Here is a 19,817-nt window from a genome sequence, read left to right on the forward strand (position 1 = left end):
AACTGCGACCCTCCCATCCTCTCTTTTACGACTGATCATCTCCTTCTTCAACTCTTTCCATATATTTCTCCTTTCATCAGACTTCGCGTCTTTGTGTGTAACGCCCGTAAATAGCTATTAATTTAATTTTGGGGGTAATTGGATTTAAGAGAAATATCAAAATAATTTGTGGTGGTTAAATAAAATTAAATTAGGTGATTTTAAGGAAATAAGAAATTAAGATAATTAATTTTGTTATTTGGGAATTTCTGGAAAGAGAAAAAAATTAAAATAAATCAAGTTGTGGGATTTTTAGAAGTTTCGGGCATTTCTGTAATTAATATAGGGGGCGAGAGTGTAATTAATGAAAAGTTAGGGGTGCTGGCGTGAGTTGCGGAAAGGCCGAAAAATCACTTTAAGTATAACTTAATTCATATATAGCTTGAAGAAGCAAGCGGGCGCGAGCGGTCGCGCGCGAGGCGGCCAAGCAGCGGGCGAGGGATCGAAACCAGGCAGGCGCGCGCGAGGGGGGAGAATTTTGGCTGATTTAATTCAGCCCCTAGACGTCAAAACGACGTCGTTTTGATAGAGGCGATGGCCTCCCAGGGTTGCCACGTGGCGCCCCCTGCTTTACTTAATTTTGGCCGCTTTTAAGCCCGATTTCGGGCGTGATTTTGAGCAATCGAGCAGTAAAAAAATTACAGAAAAGAGCAGCGAGCGTGCGACGTGAATTTTGGTGATTTTAGGGCTGAAAAATCGAATTAAATTCCGTTTAATCCCGGATTTAATTATCCAGGTATGTGCCTAAGCTAGTAATTAATATTTTCTGCGGTTGAAATTTTATTTAGAGTCCAATTTATTAATTTTGTCTATAATTGGAATATTGCAGTTTGTATAACTTTGACAGTGTTTGGTCAAATTGAGCCTAAGGTTATCTCCGGAAAGGCAAGTTCTTTATACCCTCATTGTCGATTCTTTCAATGTAAATTTATTTGACCTCCCTTCATTGGATTTGGCTGTTAATAAATTATGGAATTTAAACGGTGTGATTAATAATTTAATTTATTAACCTGATTTCGAGGGTATTATTCGTTGATTGCCTATGGGGGTTTGTATCACCCCCAAGCCTATGGGAATGATGCCGTACTCACCCGGGGCTAGGTTCTTAGCTGTCGGGTATTATTATTAGATTTTTGGTTATTTATTGGCTAGAGTGGTTAGGCAGTGGGGGCAAGGGTTAGCTGTACAGAGACGGTGTGACTGTTATACGGTCTATTTTAGACCGTTAGATGGTCTCTCCTGGTCACTGACCGCTGACCGGTGTCAGGCACTGCTGACCTACTCTATCGTTATGTGATTATAGCATGCCTGATTATTTTATTTTTGTTGCATGGTTTGGTATGCACATGGGTTCGGGCTGCATGATGGGATCATCATGATTTGGTTATGCTTGATCACGGACATTTTAGATTGGTCAGGTTGCATCCAGCACGGGCATATGCATCGCGTGTGATTTACTACGTGGGCGGAGCATGGCCTGATGCCTGGATGTATGGGCGCCTTGTATCACGTTGATGCTCATTACGCCTTGCATTTTATATGTATTGCATGGTCACTGGTAGTTATTAGTTCTCAGGCGGGAGTATCGTTCCGAGGGAGCCTTTGGCTCGGCTGTCGGGAGTACCGGCAGGGATACGGGTGACGGGAGTACCGACCCGGGACAGTGCGCACAGGTTTGTGGTGATTTATGTTGCCTTTCAGGGCAGCAGCAGGTTGGTATGGGACTTGGGTGCCAGGTGTTTTATGTGGACCCCAAGGACCGATATATGTTTTATTATGCGGCACTGTTGCGTTGTTGCGTCACATGACTTGTGTGTACATGTGGGTTTATATTTGGGGTGATTTCCTCTTCTGTTTCATTTACAGCCTTCCTTTTCATATAAACTTGCTGAGTCTTGCGACTCACCTTGCTTTCCATCATTCCAGGTAAGGGTAAAGCTAAAGTCGAGGGCGAGGACCGCGTCACCTAATAGCCAGCCGTGTCGGTAGGGTGTATAGTTAGCTGCCCCCGTTTTCTCTGATGTTTTGTTAAGAGTTCTGACTCTCATTTTTGACTGTGCACGGTTGTTCCTTATATCTTTTATCGTTGGCACAGGTGTCTGTATATTTTTATATACTCCTTGACTGTTGTTCCAGCAGGGTACTTGTAGGCGTGCATGTATATTATTTTGCTTCCGCTGTTGTATTTTTCTTATGTATGCATGCCAGGGTATTTTTGTCTTGTGTTTGTTTCTCTTCTCTTATGTAGGCGCTCTCGTTCGGATAGACCGGGCGGTTGGGATATCCGAGCGGGGTTGCTTACATTGTGTCTTCATCTTGGTTGATAGGGGTTTCAGGAAAAGAGGCAATTCATCTATGTCGCAAAGTCTTCAGGCAAGTTCTTTTTGCACTTCCCTTTATCTTCAATGCAAATTCTCTTATACAATCCTTATTACAGTACAATGCTTTGTGGTATTCTGCCCATCTCACACACACACACACACACACACACATATATATATATAACTTGTGTAAGATCTTGTCATTTCGTGGTTTCTGTGATGTCTCGAAAGGGGATTCATGCATTCCCAAACTTGTTTGTGAATGGTATTTTATTGGGTAAGAGAAGATACAAAGTTTTTGCTCGTTTGTATCTGTGTAAGATTTACTCCCAGGCTATATCTGAATGTTCAACCAAATATCCGAATACAATCAAGAGTCACATATATCTAAATCCATCCGAATACAACATTTCATATTTGAACATAAAACTCAAAGAAAAATAGTTTCATTCGGATGTAATTGCCCTTATCCGAATAAGAGATTTATATATACATGAAGCCATCCGGATGTAACGTCCCTTATCCGAATAAGAGATTTATATATACATGAAGTCATTCGGATGTAACCTCCCTTATCCAAATAAGAGGCCTATATATATATATATATATATATATGAATTCATCCAGATGCAAGACTCCAATCTGAATGATAGAGACTTTTAATGAAAAACGCATATTCTGGACAAATTTGATATCCTTTTGAATTTTTGACATAACTCTCTCGTCTGAGTTCCGATTAAGGTGATTCAAGATGATATAGAATGAAAAGAGAAATATCTATAACTTAAATGTTTTTAGTTTTGAGATATTCAGATTGTATCATTGTCAAAATCGGGCTTCAATGGGATAACCGCACACTGAAAACTCAGGCAATCCGAATCACTCACTCCTCAATCCGAATCATTCCTTCCCATTCGAATGACCCTCATATATATACTTGCACCTTATCGGAATGCCCTCTCAATCCATCCGAATGCCTCACTCAACACAACTACATATCATCGGACTGTGCCTCTCAAATTCATGATTTACTGTAACGAATATGACCATGCTTCATTCTTTTAGGTATATTTCCTTGTGATGATATCCAATTTAAGATATGTTTGATGTGAAACTAGACTTCCTAGGATTTGATTCGATGTATTATTCGAATAATTTGGTTACATTTTGAACCTGTAATAACTCGATTAATTTCTGCCAAGAAATTCGTAACTTACTGTCTTTATATATTCTAAACACCTAATGTTCTTTGATCTACAACTTTCTTTTCCTATCTCCGAATTGAGATCCATTTGTCAGGATGTAAACTAGACATCCTAGGATTTGTTTTGATATATTACCCATGTTATTTGGCTTTATATTGAGTTCGTAATGGCTCCGTCAACCTTAGCCAACAATCTGGAAATTACTGCTAAGAATAACCTATATATATATATATATACATATGCCATTCGAATTATTGAAGCTCTCATCCGAATTGACCATGCATTCCCATTAAAGCCCATTCGAATCAGCTTTGTTTCTTAAAACATCATCCGAATCAACCTAAGCTCCATCCGAATGAGCCTTGCCTTTTAATGCCACCATTCGAATGCTACAATATACAATCAAAGCACCATTCGAATGCCCTCCCTACCTTATTCAAATCACACACACACACACACATATATACTCACACCATTCGAATGACTCTTGTTCCATTCGAACAACCTATATATATATATATATACATATGCCATTCGAATCACTTATATAAATATGCATATGCCATTCGAATCACCTAGGTAAATATATGCATCCCCTATTCGAATACACCCCATCCTTATTCAAATATTTATATGTATAAATAACTGAATATATCTTATCTGATTACTGATGTCCTTATTTGAATAACTCAAATTATATGTATAAATATATATATATATAAATACTTGGTACGCATTCAAATAAATTGTACAGAATCCATGAGCCTCTTAGAAATTGATTAAATAAATTTTTGAATAAATCAATGTGTATGAGTGGAAAGCTATCTAGTAATGTGGGATGGGAAGAAAAAATATATATAAGTATGACAACAGCTTGTGAGATAAAATTTCATGATGTTTATCACTACAAATAATCCATAATTTAGTGATGGAATTAGCGACGGAATTTTTTTGTCGCTAATTAAAGACATCTTAGAAACGGATATTCTGTCACTAAATATTTTTTATTAAAATTTTAAATTTAGCAACAGAATATTCCGTCGCTAAATAATTAAAAAAATTATTTTTTTTATTTTTTAGCGATGGGGATATCCCGTCGCTAATTTTTTATTTTTTATTTAATTTATTTTTATTTTTTACTAATAGGTGTTATCCCATCGCTAAATTTTAATTTTTTTAATTAAATTAAAATTATTTAGCTACGAAATATTCCGTCGCTAAATAATTAAAAAATAAATTAATAATTAGAAACTTTAGCAATGGGATAACCCGTCACTAAAAAGGAAAAAAATTAATAAAAAATAAAATTTATTAATTATGTATTAAACAAAGATTAAATAAAAATTAAAATTATTTAGTATGCATATTTTATTTACAAACCAAAATGTGTAAATTGATATGATATTGTAAAATTTATTTATAATAACAAATATGTATTAAACTAATTTTTAATCAAATAAAACGTAAATATTGAAGATATTAATTAATTACAATATTTAAGTGGTACATTAGTTGAGTTAAAAATTTAAAATATTTATTTTTTTAAGTATTAAAAAAAAAGAATAAAATAAAATAAAAATTAAAACCTTAGTGATAGATTTATTCTATCATTAAAAGGAAGAAAAAACATTAAAAAGTTTAGCGACAGAATAAATCCATCGCTAAAAAATATATTTTTATAAATATATATTTTTGAGTCAATTTAATTAAATATACATTTTTATATATGATAACTGAAACTTTTTGTTATTTTGATTATATCTATGTACTTGTATTTATTTATTTTTTAAACATTAAAGTAAAGTGGTTAAATTGAATTAAAAATACAAATATAAAAATAAATTTAACTTAAAAATATAAATAAATAAGTGTAATTAAAAAAAATTCAAATGTTTGTACAAAAATACGTAATAGTACATAAATAAAAATATAGATGTGTCCCATATACGTATATATTTTTTTAAAAATATTGATCTTCATTATTGAGTAATATGTTATTCTTTAATGAATACCCATCTTTTTAATTGAATAATACGAGATAAAATAAAAATAATATCCATAATACATTTCACTTATTTAAATTTTCATCATTAATTATATGATGTCACGCTATATAAATCAAGAGTTTACACAATAACTTAGTATTGTTATTGAAATTAACTTTAACAAAATACTTATAAAAATTTAATGTGAAATTCATAAAATATTTCAATTAAATTTAAAATTTGATTTGAAAATGAAATTTTTTATAGTTAATTATAGAATTTATAAAAATTTTAATTAAATTAAAAATTAGTGACGAAATATTCTATTTTTAAGTTGCTAATTAATAAGATATAAAATTATAAAATAAATTCAAAATGAGTTTTGAAACATATTTTGAAAATAAGTTTTCAAAATATAGTGGCTTGCAAATGTAATTCTAAAAAGTTTAAAAAAAATAGAATTTTTGATAATATTTTCATTATTTTTAGTGAAAAATTTAAAAGCAAAACTACAAAATCTTTTTTACTACTATATTATATCTATATTGTTTTACTCATTTGAATAATAATATAAAATTTTATTTTTTAATCAATGAAAGTTTTTATCTCAAATAACACTTTTAAATAGATGATTATTGATTTATTTTCTTCTTAAAAGACTTATCATATCCACAAGATAGATTTTTTAGGAAGAATGTTAAATGATACAATCTCCTATAATACTTGTAGGGCCTGTAACACTTGCTACTTAAGTAATACCAAAAAAATAGCAGTCTATCAAAAGAGAGAATATGAGAATTAAACTTTTTAGTTATAATATCTCTCAATTGATACAAGGTTTAGAAAATAAATAATAATAATGAATGTAACAATAAACTTAAGTAAAATTATTTCAATTTAAAGCATGAGAGAAAATATGAGCACTTGTAAGTTAAAACATTTGTAATGAATATTCTCTAACCTCATAAATGCTGCACCAACCAAATATTTATAGTTCATGCCTACTAATGCCAAAAATTGAGCCATTGAGTATGATTGAGCTACATTAAATAATGAACTTGTTAAAAATAATTTTTAGTTTAAAGAATATATATAATTTAAAACTAAAAATTAATTAGTCAAATAATTTATATAATTATTATTATTTATAACATTAAAACTATTGATCATTTATAAAATAAAAGATTAATATTAACCTCCCATTTTCTAATTAAGAATAAATTTGCATATTATTGAAAAATATTTTAATAAAAAAATAATTTATTTCATTCTTCAGTCATTATTCTTCAAGTAGTCTTAGTGTTTTATTTGTATTACATAATTTTTTTAATTTTTTCCTCTTTCTTTATCTCATATACTTATGTTTTCTAATTGATTGTTAATTTTTCTTTTCTGTTAAGAGGTTTATAATTTTTAATTTAAAGAATATGTATAATTTTAAATTTTAAATGAATTAGTAAAATATTTTATATAATTTATTTATTTTTATTTTTTTCTCTTTATTTCTTAAATTTTTTTTCTGATTAATTTAATATCATAAAATTAAATATTTATAAATTAATTATATTTTAAAATAGTTGATAAATATATATTTATGTAAACAAATTATATATGAATTTAAAAATATATATATATATATTTCTTTAATATTAGCAACGGACAACTACCCATCGCTAACCCTCCCCAATGCGCATTGGGGAGGGGACGGGTGCCAGCCCCACACCTACCCCCTCCTCAATACGTGCCACGTGCCCCCCACCCACCCCAAGCAACCCCCACCCCTCCTCTATTTAAATACCCTCACTAACATCCCTTTTTTTCACTCTCTTGTCAAATTTTCTCCTTTTCATTGGGTACCAAAAGGTGAAATCCCTCACCCCGGGGGCCCCTCTCTGACTGCCCCACGCCACGAGAGAGGAGGTAAATCAGGTACACGGCGGCCATGGTCAATGGGAGGCCCAGTGCTGGCTGCCCACAAGGACCCCACCCCTGAGGAGCAGAAATCCCACACTGCGGCTGGCCAGACTCGAACCTGGCTCCTTGGGTACCAATCTACCATCCCACAACCAACCGTGCTATGCCCTGGGGGCAATTTTCTCCTTTTCATTGCATTTGATAGTAGTAGAGACAAGCCTCGTTGAAGGTATTTAATTTTTTTTATATAATATTTTTAGTTATTTATTATTTTAGGTCTAAAATGCAATATTGAATGTTACTAAGTAATAAATAGTTGTTTATTACTTTATTAATATATCTGTTTATTGATTAACTGTTAATCTTAATATTTTTGTTATTTATATTTAATGCATGTTATTATTGTTTATTTTATATATATTATTATTATTATTATTATATATTCTGTTATTATTATAATACAGAGATAAATAATAGGCGAGTTAGAAGGTTTCAGTCGGATTGTTTAAACCTCACAATTAAATTTAAATTTTTTATTTAATTTTAATTAAAAAAATTTAAATTATATTCACTGGGATTAACAGAGGGGGGCGACGGGGGAAGGGGGGTTGTTTGGGTAAAATTTTAAATAAATTTAAATTTTTTATTTACTTTTAATTATAAAATATTAAAATTAAATATAAGGGGAGGGGGCGGGTGTTAAGGGGGTTGTTTGGGGGCATTTTGTTAATAAATTCTAAATAAAATTTATATTTTTTATTTAGATTTAATTTATAAATTAATAATATGTTATTAATATTAATAATATAGTTGTAGGTAAAAATAAAATTTTTATGCATCAAATGAGATATTTTAATTTTAAATTTAATTAAAATATATTACCACAAAATTAGATAATTTAATATATAATTAAAACAAAATTAATAATATGATATGGGATTCACAAAGGGGTGACCCGGGGGAGGGGGGGTGTTAAATGATAATGTATTAATAATACTTTGACCCAAAAAATAAATTTAGTCCTCCGAACTTGTTTCTTGCGATCATCTCGTACTTCAATGGCCTCATTCTAAAGGATTTGGGTAAAGTTCAGCTCGTGCTTCCGCAATTGGGACACATGGAACACATTGTGAATCCTTGATAAGGTTATTGGCAATACTATCTTGTAGGTTACTGGTCCGATTCTTTCTAGAACTTCATATGGATCGATATATCTTGGACTTAATTTTCATTTATTCTTTCCTTGAATTACTATTTTAAATGGGAAATCTTCAAATACATCTTATCACCCTCCTGAAACTTCAAATCTCAAATTCGTCGATCAACATATGACTTTTAATGACTCTGATCGGCTTTTTTTCTTTCTTGGATTATTCTTTACTTCTCTGTGGTTTCTTGGACTATCTCAGGTCCAATTAATCTTGTCTCTCCTATTTCTATCCAACAAATGGGAGTTCAACTTTTTCATCCATACAAAGCTTCATAGGACGCCATTCCAATACTGTTATGGTACTCATTATTGTAAGAAAATTCAACTAGTTGCAAATGCTTATCCCATTTTCCTGAAAAATCTAGGACACGGGTTCTTTATATGTCCTCAAGTGTCTGAATTGTCTGCTCAGACTGTCCATCTGTCTGGGGATAATAAGTTGTACTAAACTTTAGCTACATTCCCAAGCACTTATGAAGACTCTCCTAAAATCTTGATGTAAATCTCGGATCTCGATCAGATACTATGCTCACAGGAATTCCATGGAACTAAACAATTTCTTTAATATATAGTTGTGCTAAGACATGTATCAGTTGTCCTATCTTGACAGGTAAAAAATGAGTTGACTTTGTTAATCAATCCATTATTACCCAAATAATATCATTTCCTCTAGGACTTTGTGGCAGGTTGGTTACAAAATCCATAGTAACATAATCCTATTTCCATTCAGGAATGTCCAATGGTTGCAACAATCTTCCTAGCGCTGATGTTCAATTTTAATGCATCGGCGAGTATCACATCGTGTAACACTCCAAATTTCTCGAGCGTGTTATAAATTAGGATTTCGGAAATTTAAAAATTTTTCATACCACAATCGCTGTCATACATCACATAAATTTCCAAAAATCCTAATTTTCACATTCTCAGCTTAACAAACCCAATATTAAATAGGTAAGACAGGTGTTAAAATTTCAAATGCGGAAGTTAGATCGAACCTGATGTGGTTTACAATCATAATACTTTATTTTTTTTTATCGAAAGGTAAATATATAGATCAAAAAATGTACAATGTACACCGGGCATACCCGGGCACAAGGCCGAAGCCAACAAACAACGAACGATCACTGGCTAAAGCCTCAAAATGAATTAAAACCTGGGGATACATAGTGAACATTACTTTGTATACAAAGGTTTTAATCCTACAAACAAGGCCTTCGACGGTAGGACGAATGCCATAAAAAATTAGACAATTCCTAGCTCCCCAAATCTGGTAGACTGAGCAAGCTAAAGCAATTCTCTTAACTTTGCAAATCCATGAGGAGCCCTTGGCGTCCTTGCTAATCCATTTAATGGCGCTTGAAATAGATGACATGACTCTGGACATCCCAAACCACACTTTAATCTGCAACCAAACAGCTCTATTGAAAGAACATAGGAAAAATAAATGGTCTGAAGACTCCTCAACCACGCAGCAAAAAGGGCAGGCCCTATCAATATCCAGGAACAGCAACCTGTCACGAGTGAGTAAACGACCCCTAGCGCATAACCACAGCAAAAAGCTATGCTTCGGAATAAGGCACGGGTTCCACACGAATTTTGCCCAAACTTTGACTTGACCCTTCACCCGAAGGAACTCGTAGGCAGCATGCAAATCAATCGCAACACCATTGGACCAATTTCCAATCAGCCTCCCAGCAGCCTCCATTGAACCAGAAAATCATCTACAGACAGTAAATTAAGCTGTCTACAAAATAAAATCGTAAATAAATGTCTACAAAATGTATTACAAGAAAATCATCTCTCATAAATGATAACTGAACACCTTAAACATATCCAAAAAATACATAGGTTCACACATAAATAAAGATATTCTAAACATGCTACAGACAGTAAATTAAGCTTATTCTTTCGCTACCTCCTTTCCCTTTGAACATTTGAATATTCCAACGACATAGTCTAATTAGAAAATGAATCTTCTAGTGAAAAACTCCAAAAAAACAATTTATATCAATGCATGAACAAGTATAAAACGTATGAGGAAAATAATAAGAACTATTCCGAAGTGCCTCGTAAACATGTCAGCCTCCTCCAATGAGAGCTTTCTCAATGGCATATGCATAGCGCCTCTCGGGAGGTCCCCAACCATGCCACCTCGGTTCGACCTCATAGAATTCATGCAAACACTACATCCGTTGTCCCTTAGACTCACGATCTTCCCCATGAGAGCTTTCTCGATGGCGCACGCATGGCTTCTTTTCGGGGGATATCCGACTTTTGCCCTCGGCCATTAACAAATAGGTGCAACAGCATGGCCACACGAATTTTATAAATGCAACAATTAAAAAGCCAATAGCATATATTTTTTAGAAAAATACATTTCATATATGCAATATGATTTCACGTAAAAGAATAATAAGAGATTACGTATAAGAACTTCACGAAACACGTCTCATGCAATAGAAGTCTCTCATAAGAGAATAAAAAATAGGATTTGGAATATAGGAGTCTCACATTGTTGCTTTATCTCTTGGACGGTACGATTTCACTACAAACGGCCTAGGTTTCTACAGAAAACATGCATTTTGGTAAATCTAACCTCAAATATGTTTACATAGGGTTGAATGGCATTAAAGTAGAGACAAAACTAGAAAAGTTGAAGAAAAATGGGCCCCTCAGGCGCCCTCACGCACCTTGGAAAGGTGGGCCACATGCCTTCACGCGCAACCACTTTTCGATGATAGATTTAAGCTAATGTGGTATCCACCAAGAGGGGGGTGAATTGGTGTATAAAAAAAATTCTTTTGAAAAGAGAAAATATTTTTGTGTAAAGAGGAATAATTATGAGGTCTTATTGATGATTACACAAAGTCAAAAATGCAACGATGCAAACTTAAAAGAGAAAGTATAAAGAGCAGTGAAGACAGAGATTTATAGTGGTTCAGCCTTCCAAGCTTAATCTACTACCATAGTTATCCACTAAGGATTTTAAAACCAATATCACTATCAGCCCCCTACTCAATATGAGCAGGTCCTCTAGTCCTTGACTAGGCAATGTACAACCTCCCAATTTAATGGGCCCTCTAGCTACTGCTAGGAAGAAATACAAACAACGAAGTAGAGAATCTAAGAGTACAACTCTTAGTTACAATTTTCTCTCTTTAAATAAATAAACGAGGCTTAAAAGTAATAGAACAGTATATATCAAAGCCTCTTAAATGAGAGTACAGAGAGAAAAAAGATGAAATTCGATGTAACAGTGAAAGCACGATCGTTCAAGATATTCAATAGTTTTTCCAGCAGCCTTTAATGCATCTTCAACCACCTATTTATAGTTGATGGTGGGTATGTTTGAAATTTGGACCGTTGTGGGTGGTTGGCGAGCATTTAATGCACCAAAAACTAGCCGTTATAAAATCTGTGAAACATAATAGTCGATAGAAGAAAAGATTAGTCAACTATTTTTACAAGTAAAACTAAGAATAGTCGACAGACATATACTGATAGTCGACTATTTTTAATACAAAAATCCAATAGTCGACAGACATACTTGAATAGTCGATAGTTGCTGAAATGAGAAGAAATTTTTGAATTTTATGAACAAAAATAGTCGACAGATCAGAATGCATAGTCGACTATTTTTACTCGATAGTCGACAGATGCTAAAATAGTCGACAGATGCTTAAATAGTCGACAGAACATAAAAAATAGTCGACTATTTTGAAGCATAGTCGACAGAATGATCCTGATAGTCGACTATTCTATAGAAAATCTTGAATTTTTAATACATTCTTAATTGATTCTGTTAGAAACTCATTTTGATTATCTTTAAAGCAAGTTGAGATTATCAAAAGTTTAATTTGAAACAAATCATTCTTTCATCCATACTCAAAATTTCATATCTTGCTTTAAGACTTATATACTAAAAATGTATTTTCTCATTCATATAATCCATATAGTAGAAATTAATTTTCATATAGTCATTATCAAAACTATTTTATTACTAAGAGTGAAATATCAATCTCCCCCTTTTTGATGATGACAAAACAAATATGAAAAATGTGAAAATCAATTTACTCATTTTATCTCTCCCTTTTTGTCAATATCAAATAATAAGAATACTCCCTTTTTTGAAACACACTGAGTCTCCCCCTTAAACCAAGGTGCACATAAATAATTCAACCAGATCATTCAGCCCTACTTAAACATACATTAGCAAGAGTGAAATGTCAATACTAAAACATTCATTCATAGAGTAATAGTTGAGTGCAACAAAAACATATAACAAAAGCTACTAGTAAATCTGCCAAAACAAGCATACATAAGGTAAAAATAAAGTGAAATGTATGATGAGGGCATCATCTAAACATCTGGAGAGATGGATGAAGGAGAAAACTGAGCGGATGAAGGAGAGTCAACTGGTGGAATAGATGGAGATGTAGCAGGTGGAGGAAACTGAGAAGAGAACAACTGAATAAGGTACCCCATCTGAGAAGATAGGTCTTCTTGCTACTGATGAAGACTCTGTAGATCTAGCTTGACTTCTTCTCAAAATTCTTGTAGGCTAGCTTCAACTCTTGATATATCTAATTTAAGATCTGCCATTCCTTGAACCACTAAGTCTTCATGAGATGATGATGGTCCTTCTGATCTTCTTTTCTTGTTAGGCCTTTCAATTTGGTCTGCTTTAACCCATTCCCCATCCCTGTGTGCATAGCCAGTTCTAATAGGTGTCTTGTCATTAATGTGTTGAGATTGGCTTAGATATACTTTTCTAGCACTGTCCATGTCTCCAACCAGACGATCTAGTAAAAGACTGACTGCCATACCATAAGGAAGGGACCTAGTTTTTGTGGAAAGAGCACCTACCATCAAGTTAATCATCAGATGACACAGATTTGACCTTCTCCTGGCCTTAATACATTGGAGTAGCCACAAGTCAAGTCTTGTAACAAGAGAGAAACTTCCATTTCTAGGGTGAATCATTTGACAACAAATCAGATGAAGAATCCTAGTGTTCAAGTCCATTTTGGATGTGTCAGAAATCTTAGATGTAAGTGAGTCATCTCCTATGACTTCTTTACTGGCTTGAAGAAAATCTTGAGTCCAGGAAGCATAGTCCTCTCCATCTAAAGGGATTTTAAACTGTTCGTGGATTAGCATCATGGTGATTTCCATATGAACATCCCCAATGTTAGTCTTGAACTTTTTATCCGATTTTCTCTTATGAAAGATATTGTTGGCATTGGAATAAAAAGCCCTAACCACATCTTCATATATGCATCGATGAATTGTTAAGAAATCCCACCAACCGAAATCCTTAAATGTCTGAATGTAGGGAAAACTGTAACGCCCCGCTCCCACTTACGGGTGTTACTCGTGAACAATCACCCGAATTGTCCACCTGCCCGGCCTTAGGCGAAGGGTGGACCATGTTTCAAGACGAAACGCCCTAGGTGGGGACTAGGCTCGTCCTTCCCTTCGCTGAATCCCAGGATTTGCCAGCGGAATTGGGCTTTAGCCACACCGCATTGGTTATAAAGAAAATCTCCTTCAGGCGCCCAACCGCCATTTTTTTTTTTTAATTCTTTTCCATCGAAGAACTTTACCGGGCTCCAAAAATCACCATCTAAACCAATCCATTGATGGATCACCAATTTTGGAGGAAAAACTCATCATTTTCAATTTTCCAAATTTTCGGTGTTTTCTCCAAAAATGTCCGAAAATCCATTTGCTTTGAAAATTTCTCTGGGGCCCAAAATCGATTTAGAAATGCCCCAATTTATCCCAAAATTCCATTTTTTTAAAAAAAATTGGCCGACGGGGCCCACTGGCACGCCTGGGGCCTGCGCGGGGCCCCGCTGGACGCTGGCTGCGCGGGCTGGCCGCGCATGCCGCGCGCCCGCCCGCCCGCGCGCGCGCCCGTGCGCTGGCACGGCCGCTTGCTCGCGCGCGCGGCCGCGGCAGCCCGCGCGCGCGCGGCCGCCCATGCGGCCCTGCCCGCGCGCAGGCTGCAGCCTGCTGCTGCTGATTTCCAGCAGCTTCCAGCTGCTGGTTCCCTCCTTTTCTCTTCTTTTTTTTTTTTTTTTCTTTGGGCTATAAAACCCCAAATTTTCCAGAAATTCCACTCCAAAAAAAATGCATTGAAAATTTCCACATTTCCAATTTCCAAGCCTATTTTTACAACAAAAATTCTTTTCTCCAAACTCACAATTTATTCCAAAATAAATTACATTCATGGTTCTAGGCCTTCACAAGCCCTTGCAACCCTTAACATACATCACATGAAGCACTTACCAATAATAGGCTTCCCTAAGCCATTAAACCACAATTGAACACCACAAACCTAGGCTTCTCAAGCCATAACCTTAACTTTACAACAAAATAAAATGATACACCATGAGCTTCAACCACAAGCTTCCAACACATTCCCTTTTCTTCTTTTGGCATAAGAACAACCTACAAGGGGAGGATAAAACCTCATGAGCTCAAAAGCTCAGTAAGGGTGCATATGCAAAGTAAATACAAGCATAACAAGTCTATGTAATAACAAATGCATGCAAGTATGGTTAGGTCATTTCATCCTCACAACCCAACATGGTTTGAGGCATCAACCTACCACTTCTTTCCCACCCCCATGGCCTATGTCTCATGAACAAATAAAGCATGCAAAAAGATACATAAAGATTTATGCAACCTACTTACAATGCAATGCAAGGCCTCCACCACTTGGGGCCATCCCTTACCTTATTCTTGAACCTTCATATCTTTATTTCAAGAGAACTTCCAACCCCATTTTCTCCCACCTAAAATGGCATTTCAACTTGTCACTCATCTTGCATACAAGAATACTAATTAGAGAAGAGAAGAATGGAACATACCTTGGCTTCATCTTCATTTCTTCTCCATTCTTCCATTTTCTCCCTTTCTTCTTCTTGGAAGACAACTCTTCCTTCCTCTCCTTTTCTTTGTTTCCTTCCTTCTTCATTTCTACAAATGGCCAAAAGGGAGACAAGTCTCCCACACTTGCCTTTTTATACTATCCTTTCCCATTTTCAAGAATGGATCTCCACCATCCATTCAAAGCACAATCCATGTGCTTAAGGAGAATTAAATCTCCACCACTCATTTCAAATAAACAAGTTTCCTCTCTTGGAGAAAACACAATCCATGCTCTTCATCTTGATTAACCTCATCCATTGGATCATTTGGCCTTTTCAAGATTTAATCTCCACCATTTAAAGAAAGCACACTTTAAGGAGTTGGCAATCCATGCCAATCTCAAGCTTTCATCCACCACCGTTGGATCACAATCCCTTTAAAAGATTAATCCCAACCATTGGATCATTTGGACATTTCTTTTTCTTTCTCATTTACTTTAATGAGACAATTATATATCATTTTCAAGACTTAATCCAAGCCATTGGATATATTTCACCCTTTTCAAGACTTGATCCTAACCCTTGGATCACTTGGGAGATTTCTATTTATTTCTCATTTAAATAAATTCTCCCATTTTCACTCATAAATGAGTGACTAATTTCCATTTCTTTCCCATTTAAATTAATGGGACTAATTTCACATCCATCACACTTGAGAGACATAATTCCTTTATTTCCCATTTAAATTAATGGGACTAATTTCCAACATCACATTTGAGAGACATAAATACTTTCTTATGTATTTAAATAACTCTCATATTTTTCAAGGCATTAATGGTGACCATTTACCATTTTCTTTTTGGATTTTCTTTAATCCATATAATCATGCCTCTTATTAAATGCTTGAAAGACCATTTAATATTTCTTTTGCATTTAATTAATTTCTTCTCCAACTCATAAATCCACATATATAATTTCTCTTAAATTTCCAAGATTATGCCAAGTGTCACTCTAAGACACAAACTTGGCTTCCAATTCTTTATCTTGGTCCTCCATGTGGCATTACCACATTAATTCACTAACTTAGGGAAAATTAAATTATTCTCCTCAAATAATTTATTATCCACCATTTTCCCTATTTCCATAATTAATTTCCTTCATGGAATCCCCCAAAATTCCCAAATACTATTTGTGAATTTATTAATCCCACATATTTCCTCATAAATATCATATTGGGATTTTTATTCACTTATACACCTAATTCCACATAGGAATTATTTTTAATTTATCTAAATACTCTTTTTATTGGATTTTCCTATCCAAATTACCAAAATACCCTTCTCATGGGCATTCTCAATCTCAAGGATCATCACTTCCTCAAGGGCATTTTTGGAAGTATACTCACTTCCTTTCCTATTCTCTTAACACTGGTTACACCGGGTGTTACAAAAACCAATGGATTCTAGAAATGATAAGTCCAAATAACGACTTTCAAGGACTTCACGAGACTCAAAGTACATGGAATACCTTTCTTGTTGTTCTTCAGAAATGAAAAGTTGGAGTTGAGGTCTCGGATGGGATAGAGGATGGCTTGAAGAACCCGATTCTTTTTCTTTCCCTTTTCCTTTGCCTTTGCCTTTGCCCTTGTCTGTGTTCTTAGTCCTTGCCATATGGAGTGATTGAAACACGAAGCAGAGCAAGAGGGATAGACAGAGCAAGAGTAACCGTGCGAAATGGCCTAGAGATCGGGCGACAGATAGAGCCGAGGGATAGCGGATGAAATGAAATGCTTTGGCACTTTGATGGAGCACGAGAAACCAAAATAACCGAATGCACTAGGTAAAGGAAAAATCGATACTTCGAGAGGAGGGAAACAACAATACTGACGGTTAGGGTTTTTAAAAATAAAAGGGGGTCGATAGTCGCCTGGTCTTTAAATAGGCGCGATGGGATAGTCGACAGATGATAAGGGTTGTCGACTATTTTATTAAAAAGAACAAGGAAATAGTCGACAGATGCAATATAGCTGTCGACTAATTTGGCTTACACTAGGCGAATAGTCGACTAGGCTGAAACTGCTGTCGACTATCTCTTAATGACTTAGTCAATACCAGCACAACTGCTGTCGACTATATTTGAGAATAATATTGATAAGCTTGCAGAGATGCCCCAAACATCACTAATGAATTTTGGCTCGATAACATTCTGTCAATTATATAAATTGATTTGACAGAATTGAATCTTTGCCTTCTCAATAATATATATGTATAAAACAAACATTAGAAAGGAGCACAACACACTTACTCATGTTATGATTAATCCTAGTTCACTTCTAAAATATTCAAACTTTTCTCTATCAAGAGGTTTTGTAAAGATATCTGCTACTTGATGATTTGTATCTATGAATTCAAGACTTATGTCTCCTTTTCGAACATGGTCTCTAATAAAATGATGTTTTACTTCTATATGTTTAGTTCTTGCATGAAACACTGGATTTTTTTGTTAAAGCTATAGCACTAGTATTGTCACATTTTATTGGGATATTTTGAAGCCTTATGCCATAGTCTTCTACTTGGTATTTTATCCATAATATTTGAGCACAACAATTTCTAGCTGCTACATACTCAGCCTCAGTAGATGATAGAGCCATTGTATTTTGTTTTCTACTTGACCAAGATACCAAACAATTTCCTAAGAATTGACATGAACCACTTGTACCTTTTCTATCTATTTTACATCCATCATAATCTGCATCAGTGTATGCTACTAGTTTAAAAATATTTGATTTTGCATAAAATAGTTCTAGATTTGTAGATCCTTTTAGGTATCTCAAAATTCTTTTAACTGCTTTCAAGTGAGATTCTTTGGGATTAGATTGGAACATAGCATATAAGCACACACTAAACATAATATCAGGTCTACTAGCTGTTAAATAGAGCAAAAAGCCAATCATACTTCTATACAGCTTGTTATCTACAGCTTTCCCTAATTCATCTTTATCTAGGGTTTGAGAACTACTCATAGGTGTAGCCATAGGTTTACAATCTTGAACCTCAAACCTTTTGAGAAGATCTCTTATGTATTTTTGTTGAGAAATATATATACCTTCTTCTTCTTGTTTTATTTGCAATCCTAGAAAGTACTTAAGTTCTCCCATCATACTCATCTCAAATTCTCCTTGCATAAGAATTGCAAATTGATCACAAAGAGATTTATTTGTAGATCCAAAAATGATGTCATCCACATATATTTGAACTAATAAGATGTCCTTATCATGACTTCTTATAAATAATGTTGTATCTATTTGGCCTCTTTTAAATCCTTTTTCTAAGAGAAACTTACTAAGTCTCTCATAACAAGCTCTAAGGGCTTGTTTTAGACCATATAAAGCTTTAGATAATTTGAACACATGGTCTTCATATTTGTGATTTTCAAAGCCCGAGGGTTGTTTTACATAAACTTCTTCATTAATATACCCATTTAAGAAAGCACTCTTAACATCCATTTGATATAATTTGAAGTTTTTAAAACAAGCAAATGCTAACAACATTCTTATGGCTTCCAACCTAGCAACAGGGGCATAAGTTTCATCATAGTCTATACCTTCTTCTTGACTATAACCTTGAGCCACTAACCTTGCTTTGTTTCTAGTTACAACTCTATTTGCATCCATCTTATTCCTAAATACCCATTTTGTGCCTATAATAGGATAATCCTTTAGTCTTGGCACTAGTTTCCAAACTTCACTTCTTTCAAATTGATTTAGTTCTTCTTGCATGGCAATAATCCAATTTTCATCTTCTAAAGCTTCTTTGATATTTTTGGGTTCAACTTGAGATAGGAAGGCAGCACATTGGCATTCATTCCTAATGGAAGATCTAGTTCTAATGCCTTTGGATGGATCTCCTAAGATTTCATTCATTTTGACATATTTCCTTTCTCTTGGAAATGTTGGTTCTTTTTCAAATTGATGTTCTTGATCTTCTTCAATTGAATCGTTTTCTTGAGCATTAGACTCATTTTGTCTTATAGAAAGTTTTTTAAAATTTTGAGTTACATTATTTTCACCATCTTCTCTAGGTTTTGGAAACTCAAAGCTTATATCATCAACTATTACTTGAATTGTTTCCTCTACCACTAGGGTTCTTTTGTTGAATACCCTATAACCTTTACTTTGAGATGAATAACCTAAGAATATACCTTCATCACTTTTAGCATCAAATTTACCTAGAGATTCTTTTCCATTGTTGAGAATATAGCAAGTA

At 34.2% G+C, this 19,817-nt stretch overlaps 1 protein-coding gene across 1 annotated transcript; it reads right to left on the reverse strand.

Moving 5' to 3' along the window:
• Nucleotides 1-9,728: 9,728 nt before the first annotated feature.
• LOC127788174 (uncharacterized) lies at nt 9,729-10,379 on the reverse strand. Its single transcript, XM_052316287.1, has one exon. It carries the CDS (start codon nt 10,377-10,379, stop codon nt 9,729-9,731), a length of 651 nt encoding a protein of 216 aa, XP_052172247.1.
• Nucleotides 10,380-19,817: the final 9,438 nt, after the last annotated feature.

This window comes from Diospyros lotus, chromosome 13, assembly GCF_014633365.1.
Source record: "Diospyros lotus cultivar Yz01 chromosome 13, ASM1463336v1, whole genome shotgun sequence".
Lineage (NCBI taxonomy): Eukaryota > Viridiplantae > Streptophyta > Magnoliopsida > Ericales > Ebenaceae > Diospyros > Diospyros lotus.

What these genes read in the sequence shown, in the direction of transcription:
- LOC127788174 (XM_052316287.1), bottom strand. Translation starts at nt 10,379, where the DNA reads ATGGAGGCTGCTGGGAGGCTGATTGGAAATTGGTCCAATGGTGTTGCG.